This window comes from Anolis sagrei, chromosome 4 (genome assembly GCF_037176765.1).
Source record: "Anolis sagrei isolate rAnoSag1 chromosome 4, rAnoSag1.mat, whole genome shotgun sequence".
Classification (NCBI taxonomy): Eukaryota; Metazoa; Chordata; class Lepidosauria; order Squamata; family Dactyloidae; genus Anolis; species Anolis sagrei.
In genome coordinates, this window is record NC_090024.1 from 213,008,992 (window position 1) to 213,029,140 (window position 20,149).

The 20,149-nt window shown below is 37.9% G+C and overlaps 1 protein-coding gene across 19 annotated transcripts in view; it reads right to left on the reverse strand.

Moving 5' to 3' along the window:
* The window catches only part of PTPRT (protein tyrosine phosphatase receptor type T), a 713,818-nt gene that overhangs the window by 46,168 nt on the left and 647,501 nt on the right, over positions 1–20,149 (reverse strand). For all 19 annotated transcript variants that reach the window (XM_060772259.2, XM_060772263.2, XM_060772261.2 and 16 more), the window contains one exon: positions 13,620–13,707. In XM_060772259.2, the coding sequence (XP_060628242.2) occupies positions 13,620–13,707 (88 nt within the window). The remainder of the gene's footprint in view (positions 1–13,619; positions 13,708–20,149) is intronic.

Here is a 20,149-nt window from a genome sequence, read left to right on the forward strand (position 1 = left end):
AGAGTCTCTGCTGAAGTTGATTGTAATGGAACCATGTCATTGTTGGAGCTTCTTCTTGTAACTCTTGTAAAGTTTTTAGTTTCTGTAATGTTCCTTTTTCAAGCAGTTGCTCATAAGACAAAAAAATGCTTCTGGTTTTTCCCAGTTGTGGGAAAGCTTCTTGTGGTTTCATCCAGTCAGGTATTTTGTGCTAGAGAACTCTTGTATTTATTCCAAACTCTCAGTTGTTGATTTCTAATTTTATGTTTTTTGAAGTTGGAATCTATTTTATTGTAAATTAAGTAAGCATAACATCCATATTTTAAATCTTTCTTTATTCCAATCTTTGAAGAGTGCTTCTCTCAACACAATTGATATTGTTGGAAATAAATATAACATTTTAGGCATTACATTCATTTTAATTGTTGATATTATTCCCAATAGGGACAAGTCTAGTTTATTCAGTCTTTGTATGTCTTTTTGTATGTCTTTTCATCCTTTTTCATATTTTTTTGAATGAATCTGAATTATTGTTTGTCAAATGGATTTCTAGATATCTTACTTTTTATTTCTATTTTTTACCTCTTGCATCACAGTCTCTTTATTCTTTTTGCTCATGTTATATGTCAGCATCTTTGTTTTGTCTCTGTTTACAAATAAGCCTGCTGCTTTCCAAATTCCATTATTATTTCTCATGATTTTGGAATGTTATTTGTTGGATTTTGAATCAGAATCACTACATCATCTGCAAAAAGTCTTATTTTATAAGTTTCTTTTAAAATTGTTAAACCTTCCAAGTTAGTAGTTGCTCTGATCTGTTTTGCTAACACTACCACTGCTAAAATAAAAAGAAGTGAAGAAAGAGGGCATCCTTATCTTACACCTTTCTGGATTTCTATGATTTGTGTAAGCTCTTCGTTTATTTGTATTTCTGCAGTTTGTTTTAAATAAATTGCTTTAATGCTATTTCTAAAAATGTTGGCACATTCTATCATCAGTAGCAGTTTATCTATAAAAGTCCAAGAAGTATTTGATAAATGCCTTATCTGCATTCAAAAACATTAGCACTCCTTGCAATCCATTATATCTTTGTATGTCTCCTCAAAGTACACATCCGAGGATTCTATAGCATTGAGCTATGGCAATTAAAGTGATGTGAAACTGCATTAATTAAATAGTGCGGCTTGTATGTAGGAGCAATTGCACTATGCTATAGTTACTTAATAATGAAAAGCAATTTAAGTGGTATCAAACTGCATTAATTCTACAGTATAGATGCACTCTTAATACAACACAAAAACTACTGCACTATACTATGTTTTAATAACCAAAAGCAAAAGCTCAAAGTTGGGTATTCCAAAGAAACAAGTGAGAACTTACAATACAATGTAAAACATTTGAGAAAATTGGAATATGTTATATAAAGTATTTTTCTGAGAGAAAATAAATCTGAAGATGCAGATTCTTGGTGCCCCCCCAGGTTTTAAGAGGATACAGTGTTAATTTCCCTTGAAAAATCACTGAATGTTACATCTCATTTGGGATTTTACTTCCCATTGAGATCTGTTTTGTCCCAAAGTGTGAAGGGCAAGGGGCAACTCTTTGACATAAAGCAAGGCTAACAAAAAGAACAAATTATAGCTCATAGTCTTTAGAAGGTAATGAGGCTTTGTGTTTTCATATTTTTACTAGGCAGAGCTCAATGAATGCTGTTATAACTTACTTTTAAAATATATTCTATATGTTTAGCGGATGCGGGAGAAGATGCAAATATATTTCATAACACTATGAAACCACTACTACTACTACACCACCAATAACTAGTAATAAAACAGAACGGATAACAACTTAGGATAAGATTATTCCTTGAAGTGATTTATGTAACCACATACTTCATTTATACACTTCACTCTCCTTATCAATATATTATAAAGGTGTAATTATTGGCTTATATAATTAGCAAAGAGAGCAATGACTGATCCCAACTCAAGAAAGTCTTTAACATCTACACAATTCTTGAGAACTAAATGATGTTTAGATTTTATTCCGACAAGAATTGATATGTTGGATTTTAGCCATAGCAAATACTATTTCCTATGCAAAAAAATCTTTTTCCATGAAAAAAACACCCCTGTGCCACTTTCCTATAAATTATATTTTGAGCTGTGAAGGTTCTTATCAGCCTAGGATTCTCTTCATTAAGATTTCTCCACAATGGAGAAACTAAGTTTTCAACCATTTTTCAAATATTTTCAAATAACGTTTTCATCCCTATTATTGTAGCCTTATGCCATTAGTTATAAAGAAATTTTATTTTACTTGTGAATAGCTGACAGGTTAATTTCTAAAATCCTCCAAACGGTATAGGCAAATTGTTAAGTTGGTTGAGGGATTTAGGAAGTTGCGACCCAAAAGCAAACATTGTCAAGCTCTGAAATAATCAATGGCTTTGCATAACAGCAAAGGAAAAGTAACACAAAGGAAGCAGTCAGAAAGATGTAGCTTTATCTGTTAGGTCTAATATGTAGCTCAAGAACATACATACACACTGTTCATAAAGGTTACAAGTTCAACTCTTGTTCATTCCCCTTCAATCAATAGTTCCTATGGCAGAATTCATTAAGGAAGTTTATGCTCCTGAAACTATACAGTGACTAGTGCTGTAGGTAAAAAGCAATTTGATGGTGACTATCAATACAGGCCAGGTTTAAAGCATCTTGGCACAATGTGCCAAAGCTTGGCATTTGTAATGAGGCAGAGTTTATGTTATTGAAGGCCAATCTGTCTCCTCACAATCCCTCTTTGTTTCCGACTGGCAAGGGTTTGTTGTACAACTTGGCACCTCCTTGTGATGAAGAGAATTGCCTCTTTAGGTCCTCTTTAGGGGGTTCAGTAGGAAGCTTTCTTTGGGAGCAACTCGGGGCTCTCTCTTTCCTATAAAATCCTAACACTGGGAAGGTAATACTCTGGGTTGGCATTCCAATACTTGACCAGTGAGAGTAAGCAATCCGTTGTTTTGGACTGCTCTTATGGTCAGATGCTTCACTCAAGGGATAGGCTGAGAAATGGTCATGGGCTAACACCCGGCCTCAGGAGCTAGATCTGCATAAGGTTTCTTCCCGCATTTCTTTGGTCATTCCCAGGCATATCTCACTTAAATAGACTATAGGTCAAATAAGGTGTCCCTTGCTTTTTAAAATTTTCTATCATGGTTGTTCATGAAACAAATATATATCCTAGAGTTCCACATTTGTAACTTGTTTATAATCATGATACCTATGGATTCCCTAATTTAGGCTAAATAAAGGGACTATATAGTCCTAATCCTCACATAGAATCATAGAATCATAGAGTTGGAAGAGACCTCATGGGCCATCCAGTCCAACCCCCTGCCAAGAAGCAGGAATATTGCATTCAAATCACCCCTGACAAATGGCCATCCAGCCTCTGCTTAAAAGCTTCCAAAGAAGGAGCCTCCACCACACTCCGGGGCAGAGAGTTCCACTGCTGAACGGCTCTCACAGTCAGGAAGTTCTTCCTAATGTTCAGATGGAATCTCCTCTCTTGTAGTTTGAAGCCATTGCTCCGCGTCCTAGTCTCCAAGGAAGCAGAAAACAAGCTTGCTCCCTCCTCCCTGTGGCTTCCTCTCACATATTTATACATGGCTATCATATCTCCTCTCAGCCTTCTCTTCTTCAGGCTAAACATGCCCAGTTCCCTAAGCCGTTCCTCATAGGGCTTGTTCTCCAGACCCTTGATCATTTTAGTCGCCCTCCTCTGGACACTTTCCAGCTTGTCAATATCTCTCTTGAATTGTGGTGCCCAGAATTGGACACAATATTCCAGATGTGGTCTAACCAAAGCAGAATAGAGGGGTAGCATTACTTCCTTAGATCTAGACACTATGCTTCTATTGATGCAGGCCAAAATCCCATTGGCTTTTTTTGCCGCCACATCACATTGTTGGCTCATGTTTAACTTGTTGTCCACGAGGACTCCAAGATCTTTTTCACACGTACTGCTCTCGAGCCAGGCGTCCCCCATTCTGTATCTTTGCATTTCATTTTTTCTGCCAAAGTGGAGTATCTTGCATTTGTCACTGTTGAACTTCATTTTGTTAGTTTTGGCCCATCTCTCTAATCTGTCAAGATCGTTTTGAATTCTGCTCCTGTCCTCTGGACTATTGGCTATCCCTCCCAATTTGGTGTCGTCTGCAAACTTGATGATCATGCCTTCTAGCCCTTCATCTAAGTCATTAATAAAGATGTTGAACAGGACCGGGCCCAGGACGGAGCCCTGCGGCACTCCGCTCGTCACTTCTTTCCAAGATGAAGAGGAAGCATTAGTGAGCACTCTCTGTGTTCGTCCACTTAACCAATTACAGATCCACCTCACCGTAGTTTTGCCTAGCCCACATTGGACTAGTTTCCTTGCCAGAAGGTCATGGGGGACCTTGTCGAAGGCCTTACTGAAATCCAGGTACGCTACATCCACGGCATTCCCCGCATCTACCCAGCTTGTAGCTCTATCGAAGAAAGAGATCAGATTAGTCTGGCATGACTTGTTTTTGATAAATCCATGTTGACTATTAGCGATGACTGCATTTGTTTCTAAGTGTTTGCAGACCACTTCCTTAACAATCTTTTCCAGAATCTTGCCCGGTATCGACGTGAGGCTGACCGGACAGTAGTTGTTTGGGTCGTCCTTTTTTCCCTTCTTGAAGATTGGGACCACATTGGCCCTCCTCCAATCTGCTGGAACTTCTCCCGTTCTCCAAGAACTCTCAAAGATGGTTGCCAATGGTTCCGATATGACTTCCGCTAGTTCCTTCAATACTCTTGGGTGTAGTTAATCTGGCCCTGGGGACTTGAACTCATTAAGAGCGGCCAGGTATTCCTGGACGACATCTTTCCCAATTTGGGGTTGGATGTCCTCCAATCCCTCATCCACTCCATCTTGCTGAGGTTGAAGACTCTCTTTTTGTGAGAAGACCGAGGCAAAGAAGGCATTAAGTAGTTCTGCCTTTTCCCTATCCCCTGTCAGCATTGCCCCATCTTCTCCTCGAAGAGGTCCTATCGCCTCCTTGTTTTTCCTTTTTCTACTGACATAAGAATAGAAGCCCTTTTTTATTGTTTTTAATGTCCCTGGCAAGTCTGAGCTCGTTTTTTGCTTTAGCTTTGCAGACCTTTTCCCTACAGGTGTTGGCTATTTGTTTGAATTCTTCTTTGGTGATTTCTCCCTTTTTCCAGTTCTTGTGCATGTCTCTTTTGTGTCTTAGCACAGTTAGAAGTTCTTTGGACATCCATTCTGGCTTCTTTGCACTTGTCCTATTTTTTCTCTTTGTTGGCACGGTTTGCAATTGCGCCTTGAGTATTTCACTCTTGAGAAATTCCCATCCATCCGTAGCTCCCTTGTCTTTTAGTATCTGTGTCCACGGAATGCTGCTCAGCGTTTCCTTCATTTTTTGGAAATCAGCTCTCCTAAAGTCCAAAATGCGGGTTTGACTTGTCTTAGTTTCGGCCTTTCTTTGTACCTCAAATTGCAGGAGCACATGGTCACTTGCCCCTAAGGATCCTACCACTTCGACCGCATCGATCAGGTCCTCCGCATTTGTTAGGATGAGATCAAGACAATCCCCTTGTTGCCTCTTCTACCTTCTGGACCATGAAATTGTCTGCAAGGCAAGTGAGGAATTTGTTGGACCTTATACTCTTGGCCGAGTTTGTTTTCCAGCAAATATCGGGATAGTTGAAATCGCCCATGACTACTACATCTCTTTTCTGTGCCTGTTTGGTCAACTGTTGGCAGAAGACTTCATCAAGATCTTCCTCCTGGCTTGGGGGTCTGTAGTAGACGCCTACAACGACATCTTTTTGAGTCCCAGTTCCCTTGATTCTTATCCAGATGATTTCAAGCTGGTTTCCCAGATTGCTGTCTTGAATTTCTTCTGCAGCATAAGAGTTTTACTGGACATAAGCTGGACGATGAATGACAGGAGTCTGTTTTACCGGTGATCAGGAAACAATGATGTTTTCACTCCCCTCTTGTAAAGTATCTCCAGAATACAAGGGGGGGGGGGATTGTAACAGGGACCCTGCTACTGAATGTCATACCAAAGATCACTCAAGGCAAAAAGGTAAAAGTAAAGATTTTCCCTGACATTCAGTCTAGTCATGTCCAACTCTGGGGGGTGGTGCTCATCTCCATTTCTAAGCCAAAGAGCCTGTGTTGTCCATAGACACCTACTAGGTCACATGGCCAGGATGACTGCATGGAGTGCCGTGACCTTCCTGCAGATTGCGATACCTATTGATCTACTCACATTTGCATGCCTTTGAACTTCTAGGCTAGCAGAAGCCTAACAGCGGGAGCTTACCCCACTCCCCGGATTTGAACCACCAACCTTCCAATCAGCAAGTTCAGCAGATCAGTGGTTTAACCTTTTGCACCATTCATGGAAAATTATGAAAATGACATGTAATTGCAGATAAACAGAACAACAGCCCCCTGTTGCTCACAGTGGCTGCTATTCAGTGAAAATGAAAAGAGTTTGTTTGGGCTGTGACATGAGACTTACTGTAGCTACGCAACTAATTAAATGGTTATGTAGCTAAATAGGTTATACAGAATCACAACCTACATGTTTAAGGCCATATATGTGTGTATATATATTGACCTGGAAGGATGCCAGGCTGAAATTAATTGGATGTACTACTGAACAGACATACACAAATTTGCTTTGTATGGTTATATGAAAAGAGGGAGTAAGCTGCTCTTGAACTAATGCACCCCTGTTGGTCCCACTCAAAAGCAGTCTATGTTTTAGGGACAGAAATATAACAAAAGGTTTTATATGCTTTTCTGTTACATAAAAATAAACTTTAGGGTTCCACAGGAAAACGTTAGAAATGTATGACCAGCATTTATTGTTCAGAGAATATGGGAACAGAGCCAGCGTGAGATATGACAGAGCTGTGGCACAGCTAATTACTAATGTCTAGTGTGGGTTTTTATCTGAGCTGCTTTAAATTCTTAGAGAAACACTGAGATATGTTAGCATACATTTTATAATGATATAAATGAACTAATATGAAATTGTTGACATGCTTACATTATACTATAATTTAGATTATATTATTTATATTCTATTTTGATCACACTGTGATTGTGACAACAAATAGCAATTAGGTACTCTACTATGTACCTAATCAATAGTCTGTGCTTCTGCAAAAAACAGAAACTATCTCCCTCCCAGAGTGCCTATGTGCCCCAATACCCTGTTCCAGAGGTATATGCGAGATTGTGGAGGGAGGAAAAGTCTGGCAGAAACAATAGGATCCAACTTGTGGGAGGCTCTATAACTAATAAAAATGTGATTCTAATTGTAATGGCTTGGCAAGATTTAAAATCAAGTAATGTAATGTTGAAGAACATATGGTATAAAAGATCACAGAGAGGCAAAAGTTCCAAAGTGGAGCTTGTAAATTAGGCACTCTGGGACATCATCCATGAACCAGCCTAACTTCAGTTCAGTAATGAACACATTTCCCTATTTTTTAATGATAGTCCTGAATTTAGACTACGCTTGGTTGCCTCAACCATTTATTTATTCATGTCATTTCTTAAAAGCTCCACTGATTGCTTTATTAATTCAACAGAACAATTCATTGAGAAAAGGACAACCATTTCTCTATCTATCTAATATGTTTTGATATTCACTACCCATTAGCATTTCTTATCTATAATATACCATTTAATTCTCCCAAAAACAATAAACAAACATGTGCATCATCTCTTGGACTAACCTAAGTCTCTGAGGTCTACTGCCTTTTACATTTCTTTACAGCCTATTTTCTTCCCATTTCCTTATTCTTAGGGATATGTGTGTGTATAGTATATGTGTGTGTGTTTGTCTGTATTTAGCCATCTCCTTTTGTTGAGCAACAATTCAGCTTCCTCACTGGAACAGAATGTTCCTTTCCCTGTAATCATACGTAGTAAGTAAATCGTAGCTTGATGCTTTTATTCCCATTTGTATGTTTATCCTAGGTCCTATTTATTTTAAACTATACAAAATATAAGCTGCTTTACATAGCCTGCTATGCCATGCCAACAAACACAGCTGCATTTATCAAAGCACTTGCATCATCAGAGCATTAGGTTTTCACTATTGAGATACAATAGTGCTGAAGTTCTTAAATAAAGCTTTCCCAGAATATTTGGACATGGCAAAAACCTTTCCAAGGATCATGGGGAAGGAGATTTAATTTATTCCTTTTAGAACAGGTAGGTCAACGACCTTCTTTTTTCATATACATACATACATACACATACACACACACACACAATTATTTATAAAATCTAAATACTTTTTCAAGCAATCAATAGCTAAATCTGGCAGCTCAGAGCCTTAAAAATGTAGCTATAATAAAAGTTTATAGAAAGAAAGTGTGATCTAGTGGTTTGAGCACAACACTATGACTCTGGAAGCAGGGTTTTAAATCCGTACTTAGACATGGACACTCACTAGGTGACCTTAGGCAAGTCAGAGAAAGACAAAGGCAAATTCTCTGAAATCTTGGGGAGGAAACCATGAAGATGATAATTAGGAAGTCGGTAATAAAGTGAGGGTCAATAAGAGGAGGAATGGAAGAGGTATGAACATAATTTCTGGGAGGTAAGAAAATGGAAATAATTCAGAAAGTGTAATTTTGTCTGAAATAGAAACCAACACTACAATTTTATTGTACTTTTAATAAATATTAGCTGTTGGGACTGTGGGGCCAACCTGGAGAAGGGTTCCAACATATATGTCCAGTCAAAAGTAAACCCCTTTGATTAAGGAGGTCTAACTTTCAATTAAATATAACTGAACCTTATTATATATATATATTCAATTAATGATGAACCCATTGAGCAACTGAAGACATTCCCAGGATTCATTAGGCCAGCAGATTTTTTTTATAATGACCTGTGAATAATGTTTAATACAACTATTTACAATTTTAATGGAAATGTAGATAGCGGTCAATGTCCTATGAACAGAGTGAGAGTTATGTGGCCTTCAAGATAGGATTATATCTTAATATAGGATTAAGCTATATTCCACATGTTCCTAGAGGCAAGGATGCAAAGAATACTTGAACAGTTACTCATCTTTTTGAAACATGTCCTAATGGATGGAGAAAATAAACTGCCATACAGTTTTTCACATTTGTTTTGTTTGCAAAAAAGTAATTTTCTCTTTCCCAATTATTTTTGCAAAACAAAAATCTCTATGTATTGTCGAAGGCTTTCATGGCTGGAATCACTGGGTTGTTGTAGGTTTTTCAGGCTGTATGGGGATCATCTGGGGAGGCCCTGCTCTCGATCCCGCCTGCGTCACAAATACGTTTGGTGGGGACAAGAGACAGGGTTTTCTCAGTGGTAGCCTCTCAGCTATGGAACGCCCTTCCCAGAGATATTAGATTGGCCCCTTCTCTGTTAGCATTTTGTAGGAAGGTTAAGACCTGGTTATTCGAGCAGGCATTCGAAAAGGCAGTGTAACAAATATTGGAACATGAAACAATTGGATGACGAGATTGAATCTTGATTTTAACTAAGAGACACCATGAGTTATGTAGTATTGACTTTGTAATGTTTGTATATTGATGCTATGGTTTTTAATTGTTTTGATCTGTTTTATGATGTTCAAGCATTGAATTTTGCTACTGTAAACTGCTTTGAGTCGCCCGAGGGCTGAGAAAAGAGGTATATAAATGGAGTAAATAAATAAATAAATATTGCCATGTTCTATAATGCTTCTAGAACATGGCCATACCGCCCGAAAAACCTACAACAACCCAAAAACCTCTATGTGAGAGGAATTAAAAATACTCAAAAACTCTTGAATTTTCACTCATCAGGAACTAATGAAATTACTAATTTTTGCATGTGAGAATGAAATTTGAAAACTGCATGTTTATTGTTTGAATGCTCCTATTTACCATGTCATACATGGTAGAGACATAGCATGTCTGTAACCACAAAAACATCCATCATTTTGGTTTTGGAAATGAAAAGTATATTAGAAATCGTTCCTCCTTCCTGAAATCACTAGTTATGATTCTGAAAATGCTTATCTTTTCACAGATTACTACCATCATTCCCCAAACGATTGCCTTATCCTCCCCATATTCCTACATTTAGTAGTTAATTACTGGATTAATGTCTCGTATGAATATAATTAATTGATCCCATCTGAACAGGGATTAATGTCTGAAGTAGTTGGTATTATAACATTATTTAGTGAATCAGATGTGACTGAATAATTGGAACATTTCCCACCCTCTTTAGACTGAAGATTTGAGGGTTCATTGTCACTTGTCCCCTACTCTAAATCTGTTTGGAACTCCCTGTTATCAATATCTAGTCATCTGGGTTTTCAACTCATGGAGAGTCCATATAGACAAAGTTAGAATAAACACTCCACTTAAGCATTCTTAAGTATTGAAATCTCAGGATATTTATATGAGAGAATGAGCAGGATCTCATTCTCTATCCAATGGAATGAACATAGACATTCTAGGGTCTCACATCACTAAAATCAAATGAAGTCAATTGAGAGTGGAAGCAATGTTTTTTGAACTGGCAAGGAAAGTGACAGTACAATTCTATTCTGCTTTGGTCAGACCTCATCTGTGTATTGTGTCCAGTTCTGGGCACTGCAATTCAATAACAATATTGCCAAGTTGGAATGGGTCCAGAAAAGGGTGATCAAAGGTTTGGAAGCCACGTCCTTAAGGAGCTGGGTATGTTTAGCTTGTAAAAGAAGAAGAGGAAGAAGAAGAAGAAGTAGGAGAAGGAGAAGAAGGCAGAGAGGGGGCATAATAGCCATGTTTAAGCATTTGAAAGGACGCCCCATTGATGGGGGTAAGATTTTTTTTTCTGTTGGTCTAGAGACTAGGACACGGAGCAATGGATTTAAATATCAGGAAATAAGATTCCGTCTAAACATTTGGAAGAACTTCCTGGTGGTAAATGCTGTTTGGCAGTCGAATACTCTGCTGCCTTGGAGTGTGGTCAAGTCCCCTTTTCTGGAGGGTTTCAAGCAGACCTGGATGGTTATCTGATGGGAGTGTTATGATGCTTAGATCATCTAGGCTTATGAAGATATTTGTATAGCTGTATGCAATAAAGATTTTAGGCACCATACAAATTTGAATTTTTGGCATCTATTATTTTATTGTTAAGTATATGAGATTTATCAATCCATAACTCTATTTATGATCATGATTGTGACACTATTACCATGAGTGTAACTCCTCCCTCATCCTATTTTACAAGGCATGAGAAGAAGTCAATTTTGTTAGAGACTGGAATATGATTATATGATATCTCTGTCAGGTTTAGCCCGGGGGGGGGGGGGGGGGGGGGTAAGTAAAGAGAGCTTACTTTGTTAAAGAGCAACTTAATAGCCAATATAGAAAACTGGCCATTCTATTAGAACTAATACACATAGGATTGTGAGGTTCCCCTTATAAGGTATGCCTCTCTTTGACATTGGTAAAGTTTGTTCCTTATTGGACTAACTGGTGTCCCTTATAAGGAATGTCCCCCGATTGAGGGCTGAGTAGGCTTTCCTTTCATACAGAATGAACAATATGTCAAAATACCATGTATTTAGCAGTGTAAGCCTTTCATAAGGATATAAATATTTTTATCATGTGATTTATGCATGTGGGTAACAGGTTAATTTTAGAGAAACTCACAGCTAGGTTACTTGAAATCAAGACTTTCATTTGATATGTAGGTAGAGCACAACCATATTAATAACTAGTTCTTGATTATCGTATCATTTACTGCTCCTTGAAATCAAAGCAACACAACACACATATAAGAATGCCTTTTGCTAAATGTATCAGGTATCCAAATATTCCAGCTATTACATGGAGCTGTAAGTATGAACACTTTTCATTTTTCAGTATAGGACATTATTCTGCAGATATAGGTGCTGTTGATGCACAGAAGGACTTATTCATTTATAGCAACCTGCTCTTTTCATTACAGTCCCTAAAAACACGGTTTCCATGCTATAATAATCCTGTGGAGAAGTGTGGTGTCTCTTAACAGTAGTGCTTTGGTCTAAGATACTGCAATTGTCAAACATTTCCTGCCAGTTTTGCTCTATACAGAATCTAACCATATTTTAAAACAAATTCTCCTTCTCCCTACTTTTAAATTGTATGTAATTTTCACATTCTTTTCACATTTGATACCTCCCTGGTGAACTCAACTAAGTTTACAGCTTGTGGATAATTACTTTCCACCTGCCATTTGCAGATGCCCCATGTTTCTCCAGACAAAATCCTCAGCCAAAAAGACAAAATAGCTGATGTGATTAGCACCCAGGGAGTGTGGGTTCACCATTTATCTGAAGCTAGATGATAAACCTGTCACTTGGGGCCAAGGCAGTTTGGGAGCATGAAGAGCTGCACAGTTAGAACTGTTTGTCACAACTATGGACTTCCAATGTATACAGATAATGCCAAAAGCAAAGCTGTGAACAATTAGCCCCTTGGCAAGTTCTACATGGGAGGTCAGGAAGAATAATGTTTTGAGTCTAATTCAAAGCATGAATTCTTGCCAATTGAAGGACGAGGAACAATGTGAGAACTGAAGTAATGAAAAGAATCTAGCAAGTATATCCTATCAGACAAACTGCTAAAGTTTCAAGTAGAGCAAGCAGGGAAGCACTGGCTCACAAACCCAGTCAGTGTTTCTTCTTCATTCTCATGTGAGAGAAAGAGATAAACAAGGATTTACATTCCCAAGAGAACGATGTATCCATAACATTTATTTATTTATTTATTTACTGTATTTATTTACTGTATTTATATACTGCCTTTCTCACCTCTGGGGGGGCGGGGCTCAAGATGGTTTACAACATACTAATGGCAAACATTCAATGCCAACACCCTTTACATTGGGGTGAGGATACCTGTAGCTTTCCCAAGAGTATATTTGTGTCATTCATCACGTCTGGATTTGGGGGAAAACTTTCCCTGATCGAAAATGAGGATAAGTTTCTCATTCTATATTTGTACCTTTTAAACAGGTCACAAGATGTTGTTTAACATTTAAAGAAATCAGATGCTGCATACCAGAAGTCAATCTCTGGACATGTTGGTCCCTCTCCTTCCATGTTGTTGTAACCTATGGTGGCTTTTGGCCATAAAAGTAATCCCTAGTAGGTGATACCTATTTGACATACAATCTGGCGGGCTGCCTACCAACAAAATATGAGTTCTGTCCTCTATGAGTGGTCCTCTCCCATGCTCAACTGATCATGTATAGATTCAGGAACAAGGGTAGCCTCTGCACATGAAATCATTGCTCCTCTTCTGCTTTTGATAGGTGCCCACTATGTGAAAAGGCTGAGCAAATTGAGTCCACTAACATAATTTTCAGAAATATAATGAAAATATAAGGGGAGGGCACAAAAATAGTAACAACAAAGCTAAATCTGAAACTTTTCAACAGAAATGTGAAGAAGACTAGGAATTTCTGTGCTCTTTTTACAGTTACACTCTCAGACATACCCCCTCTCTGCTAGATGCTTACAGATACACACAGGAAGTTCAGTTTGAATTTGCACCTACAGGAGATGATGTTGCCATATCTATTCTTATTGCGGTTTTCATCTTCTTTGGCTGTATCCCAAGATGCTGTCTGCCCCTCGGGTAGAGCCTAAAAAATAAACAATAGCAAAGTGTTAATGAAATAGCCAATACCCTCAGGTGTTTTCGCATAACAAAGTAGAGATAGCAAAAGAAACAGCACATAATTTAACACACAGCCAAGCCAAATGTTTTTCTCAAGGAAAGGGCACATTTCATAATATAATGATGAAGAGACCATTAGCATCCTATGGCTTATTTTAGCATATAATTGCTTTCCCAATGCCACTGGAACAAAATCAAGTAGGAAAGATTTTGCCTCTGGCTTTGTAATCATTAGTTTGTTGTGTTTTTTGTTGTTTAAATTAATGTGCCATCTCTAACATGAGGATGTAGATAATTTCTCTCATGCCTATAAGAAATACCAGGATTCATGGAATATATTTAAATTGAGGCAGGAGGCACTGTTTCTCTATTATGTACTAAGAAGTAAAGGAATGTCAAACACATGGGCTACATGGATCTATCATATGCTGCATCCATTACATGCCCTGCCAAATGCAGTTTTATGTGAACAGAATTTGATGTACTAATTTAAATGCATAAGCCTAGCTGAAGGCCTTCTTAAGTCACAACAATTAAATAAATGCACTTAAAATAACTGCAATTATTAGGAACACAGAAACATGGGGCAATGCTTTATTCAGAGTAACAGCATGTTTCTGTCAAGTCAGCTCGAACACTGTTTCCATCCTAAATATCTCAGTATCACCTTAGATAGAACACTAACATTTAGGAAACACTGCATGAACACCAAGCACAAAGTAGCTGCATGCAATAACATTCTGCAGAAACTTACTGGTAGCACATGGGGAGCAGACTTAAAATTAATAAGAACATCAGCCCTGGTCTTATCTTACTCAACTGCTGAGTATGTCTGCCCTATTTGGCATAAGTCTGTTAACATAAAGCAGGTGAACATAGCACTGAATGAAACATGCAGAATAATAACAGGATGTCTCAAACCTACAACTTTTGGCAGACTCTACAAGTTAGCTGGCACCCCCCCCCCCCCCCCACACACACACACACCGATGTGCAACAGGAAGTTGCTGCTAACTGTGAGAGAAATAAGGTTGAACACTGAAAGCCATCCACTGCATGGCTATCAGACTCCTCCCAGAAGACTCAAATCAAGAAAAAGCTTCATGAGAACCACCACTTCTCTTAATGTTCCTCCAGCAACAACAAGAGCATCCCTCTGGACAGTTAACCAGGAAATCCCAATTGGATGGTCCCCCACGAGGGTCTGCCTCCAGGGGCAAACCAAGAATGGGCAACTTGGAACAGACTCAGAAGTGGAATGGGCAGATCAAAAGACAACCTGCTGAAATGGAACTACCTAAAAGAATCCTTCACCTTGTGTGATTGTGGAGCAGAACAAACAACTCCACACCTGTTTGCTTATCCACAATATCCAGCCTTATGTACAGAAGAATAATTGTTTAAAGCTAAAGACAATGTGGTCATTTTTGCCTGGTTTTGGTCAAAAATTATTTAGCCACTTGTGCTCCTTCTATTTTTATCAGTTTTATACTTTTGTAGGCAGTGCTTTTTATACGAAATAAAGAAACTCCGTTGCATGCAGGTATGTTTCCGATACTATCTGCAGATCCCTCAAAGTAGTAAGGATCTAAACCACCACTCCGTGCATCAATATATAATCCTTGTATTGTTTCCGTACTACAAAGAAAACAAAGGGTTCATTCACATTGTAGAATTAATGTGGTTTGACATCAAATTAACTGCCATGACGCAATGATATGGAATCACAAATATTGTAGTTTAACAGGTCTTTTACCCTCTTTGCCAAAAACTACTAGCAACTCACCAAACCACAAATCTCAGGATCCCAAAGCTTTGAGCCATTACAGTTAAAGTGGTGTCAAATTTCATTAATTCTACAGAGCAGATGCATCCAAGGATACCTTCCAAGCAGCTGTTCCATGAGAACAGAACTCCAATTGCTAATCTGAGATGAATAGCTAGAAGTGTTTCCTTGTTTTCCTTTAAAAGTAAAGACTACAAATTGCATATGTTTTGGAAGGACACAAAATATTATTCCATTAGAGGGCATTTATAGGCAAGGGTGATTATTTCATTACTGTGTGAGAAAAGGGTTTGTAATTTTGGGTCAGTATAAAGGATAGTCCTGGATAGAATATACCAAGGGTGCTCCTGAGAATTGTAGTTGGACTAACTGAAATGAAGCTACCATGGCATTTTATTTTTGAGAACTTTTGGCTTTTAAAAAATGAAAATAGGTGGGAAAGAGCTTCTCTGTGCCTCTCATGCAGTCAGCTCTGTTTCAAATGCTTAATGTCAGCTTTAGATGGTGTTGGTTTTGAATTTCTACAAAGAGTATTATCCTGTGATCATGAATTAGATTCAAATAACACTAATCATTAGAAAACCACAGTTCCTACTGTGAGACAAGGCAATTTTCTGAAATTTACAATGATAATGCACTTGCTTGTTTCTTGCAATGCTAGCTGCTTTATCTGTAGCTGATGCAAGTGGAGTATGCTAATGTGATATTATTGCCTAACAGCAACAATGCCCCATGTTTGTGGTGGAAGGATGGAAAAAAGTGGATGAAGGAAACTCATTTCTTCATCAAAGGAAAGACGCATCATTTCTACATTCGTGCCTAATTATAATAGATTATCCAGAAAATTTGGTAGAAAGAGTTGTTTGGGTTCTCATTTTGTGGTATTGAAGCTAAAGAGAGAGAAACCCTCTTTGTTATATTACTAATGCATTTCTGCAAAGGAAATGACCACTTTACCTGTGATCAGATATCTATTTGACAACTGAACTTCCCATCAAAAAATCGGGTTTTGCTTTAGAGGTTACAAATTAAATGTGTGCATAGAAAATTCTAGAAAAACATGGTGATGATTCTGGCATTATAAAATAAAGCCACCTTTGAAATGATCAAATCTCAGTGTTTGATACATGGAATTGTTTGTATCCAGTCTTTGATTTTAACAAATATATGGAAATATTACATTAAAACTGCAGTGGCTCACTGATCTATAGGTATACTTTAATGTTCCCCAGATGTATGTCTTTAATGATATAAAAATTGAAAATGTTCTTGACCTCAATAAGAAAATGCTTCTTGGTATACCTACAAAAAGCAGTGTCTAATATGCCTCCCAATCTCACATCCTCACACAAGAGTGAAGACTGGCCCTTCTGATACCTCCACATGTCACAAAATGTGAAAAATCGCTGTAAAATGTGCAAAACTCTTTGAAATCTTACCTATAAAGAAAAACATTAGAAATTTTATATTCACACATGTGATAAAAAAGCAAATATTTGCATTCCTATATAGCTGCCATTTTAAGTGCCTGCATCAATGATAAGTCTAAGTAATGACATAATTTGTCAGTGTAAGTTCTCATTCCCTTCATGAGAGGTATTTGATTTAGTGGGTATCGGATTGGTGGATTTTCACCAACTATAAGCCAGAGGGATGTTGACTTCTGCCTTCTCTGAGTAAGGCAGACTAGCCTCTCAGAATTCAAATATGTTATAGAGATGGGATATCTAATGACCTCATCAGATGGGTGATTTTCCCCATCTCTGCGTGCTGTTGTCATGCTGCCAGGATGGAGTCCGGTGGAGCCTATGAAATGATGGAGGACTACTTCTGGGGGTGTCTGTGTTGGCAGTGTGCACATAAGCTGGGGACAGCGGGGAAACATCATGGGATGGCAGCCCAGGATGGTAAGAGGATGAAGCAGAACACTGCCCCATACTGTCTTCTGGCTTCTAGACCTCAATATGATGAGGTCCTTAGTGAAGACAATGGAATTTCATTTCGACATGAACAACATATAAGTACAGTTATTTTCCCTGCTCAATTTGTAATTATTATGCAGAGTTCCAGCATGACACCTCATTTTGATGTGATATAGATAATTACAAAAAGTGTTAATTATAAAATTCTTCTGAAAGACTTAAAGTTCATCTTCAACATTTGAAATATTTGTTCAAGATGTATTTCCTGGTTAGCACTTGTTTTTGTACTTTCAGTGATCTCATTATCACTCTGAATTTTTGAGAAACACATGGTATAAAAATATATCTTTGTCTAGCCAGCACTTCTTCCTATGTACTACAAAAACACAGATGATACATTAGTTGAATCTTAAAATGGCTTTGGTTATAATTTTGATTTTGATTTTTTTTCTTCTTAAAATGTAGTATAAAGTCACATCAATAAGTGGACACTCTTCAAGTTCAAATTCAGTGTGGACATCTTTGGTTCCATGTATTTATATTCCTTTATAAAAGCAAATGGTGGAGTACTCAATACTGAAAATAACTATTTGCAAGTGCCCAGAATTCAAAAGCTTGTGGAATTCCAGCACCCTAATTGCTCACACTGATAAAAAGTGAAGCAAATAATTGGTGGCTACTCCAATGACTGGAACTTTCTGTCCAGGGAAGCCAGAATGGTCCACTTCCAGTGGCAGGCTAAAACCTTTTTATTTAGGCAGGTTTTAGAGATCATGGTGTTCAAGATCTAATAAGGGGGTGCTGTGGCTTTAAACAGTTTTGATGGTTTTAAACTGTGGATTTTTTTAGTGCTGTATGTGTTTAATTCTATTTTAATGTTTGCATTTTTGTATATTTTAAATTGTATACAAATGCTTTTATGTCAAGTTGCTTTGAATCCCCATTGGGGAGATAAAGCAGGGTATACATAATAATAATAATAATAATAATAATAATAATAATAATAATAATGTTTAACTAATGTAAAGACAGGAAGAGAACTCTAAAACAAATCTTTCTCTCTCCCCCCCCCCCCCTCAACCCAATCCTTTGACTTGCTATCTGAGGTGATGTTGCAAGTTTTTGGATGGTTCAATCTGTGGAGACTGAATCCAGCTATGAATGGCTGACAGTATCACTACTTTGGACAATAGAGGGGAGTTAATCTTTTGAGCACTCTGCTGTGGTAAACAAAACAAAACAAAATTACAGCTAAGAAACACGTGGAAGTTGTGAAATGGAGAACAATTTCCCAGAAATAGATTTTTTTTTAAAAAAATGTACAAATCATTAATTTTGTGTATGTCTGCTTATTTTATGTTATGAACAAGTATTATGAAAACATATTTGGGAAGGGGTGAGGTCCATGCTAATTTGGGGAGACTTAAATTCAAGCTACCTGACAAACCATTTTGTCCTATTGGAGTCTTTCTAGACCCTGAGATCTTCACAGGAGGCATTTTCCCCAGCCCCAACACCTTCATAGGTACATTTGGCAAGAATATGGGACAAGATCTTCTCAGTGGCAGCCCCGAAGTTTTGGAACTGCCTCCTTGGAAAGGCTAGAATGGCCCTTTGCCTGCTTTCTTTTTTTCTGTCATTAGACAAAGACCAGTATTCAGATAGGCTCTCAAGGAAAAAGCTGTAAAAGGATGCTATATTGTTTTAAATTTTTAACTGTTTTCTATCCTGTTTAAGTATATTCTTTGGATGGCATTAATATTGCTGAATTTTGTATGTTTTAACTATATTGTAATCATTTAAATGTTTTAAACAGCAGACTATAAATAAAGTTTAAAAAAACCACTATATGGTTAAGATATGTGGATGACACTTTCACAATTTGGAGCCATGGAGAAGAAGAACTAAACAGATTCCTGGACCATCTTAATAGCATCCACCCTAACATCCAATTCACCATGGAAAAAGAAAATGAAGGAAGACTGCCTTTTCTAGAGGTCCTAGTCATCCGTAAACCAGATCAACAATTGGGTCACACAGTTTACAGAAAACCCACACACACAGATAGATATCTACAAAAAAAAAAAAAAAACTCCAACCATCACTCAAGTCAAAAAAAGAAGCACAATTAAAGCCTTGGCAGACCATGTAAAAAGAATCTACAAACCCCACCTCCTCCAAGATGAACTGAACCATCTAAACTGGGCTCTACAGGCCAATGGATACTCCACCTCAGACATCAGAAGAGTTAAAAGACCGAGAACAAGGCACGAGAGTCAAAATAAAGATCCACCCAGAGGAAAAGTGTTCTTGCCATACATCAAGGGAACCACTGACCACATAGGGAAGCTGATGAGGAAACACAATATACAAACTATCTACAGACCCACCAAGAAAATCCAAAAAATGCTACGTTCAGCAAAGGACAAGAGGGATCATCTCACTTCTACAGGAGTCTACCGTATACCATGCAGCTGTGGACAAGTCTACATAGGGACCACCAAATGCAGCGCCGAAACACAAATCAAGGAACATGAAAGACACTGCAGACTACTTCAACCAGAGAAGTCAGCCATAGCAGAGCACCTGATGAACCAACCTGGACACAGCATATTATTTGAGAACACAGAAATGCTGGACCACCCTCACAACCACCATGTCAGACTACACAGAGAAGCCACTGAAATCCATAAGCATGT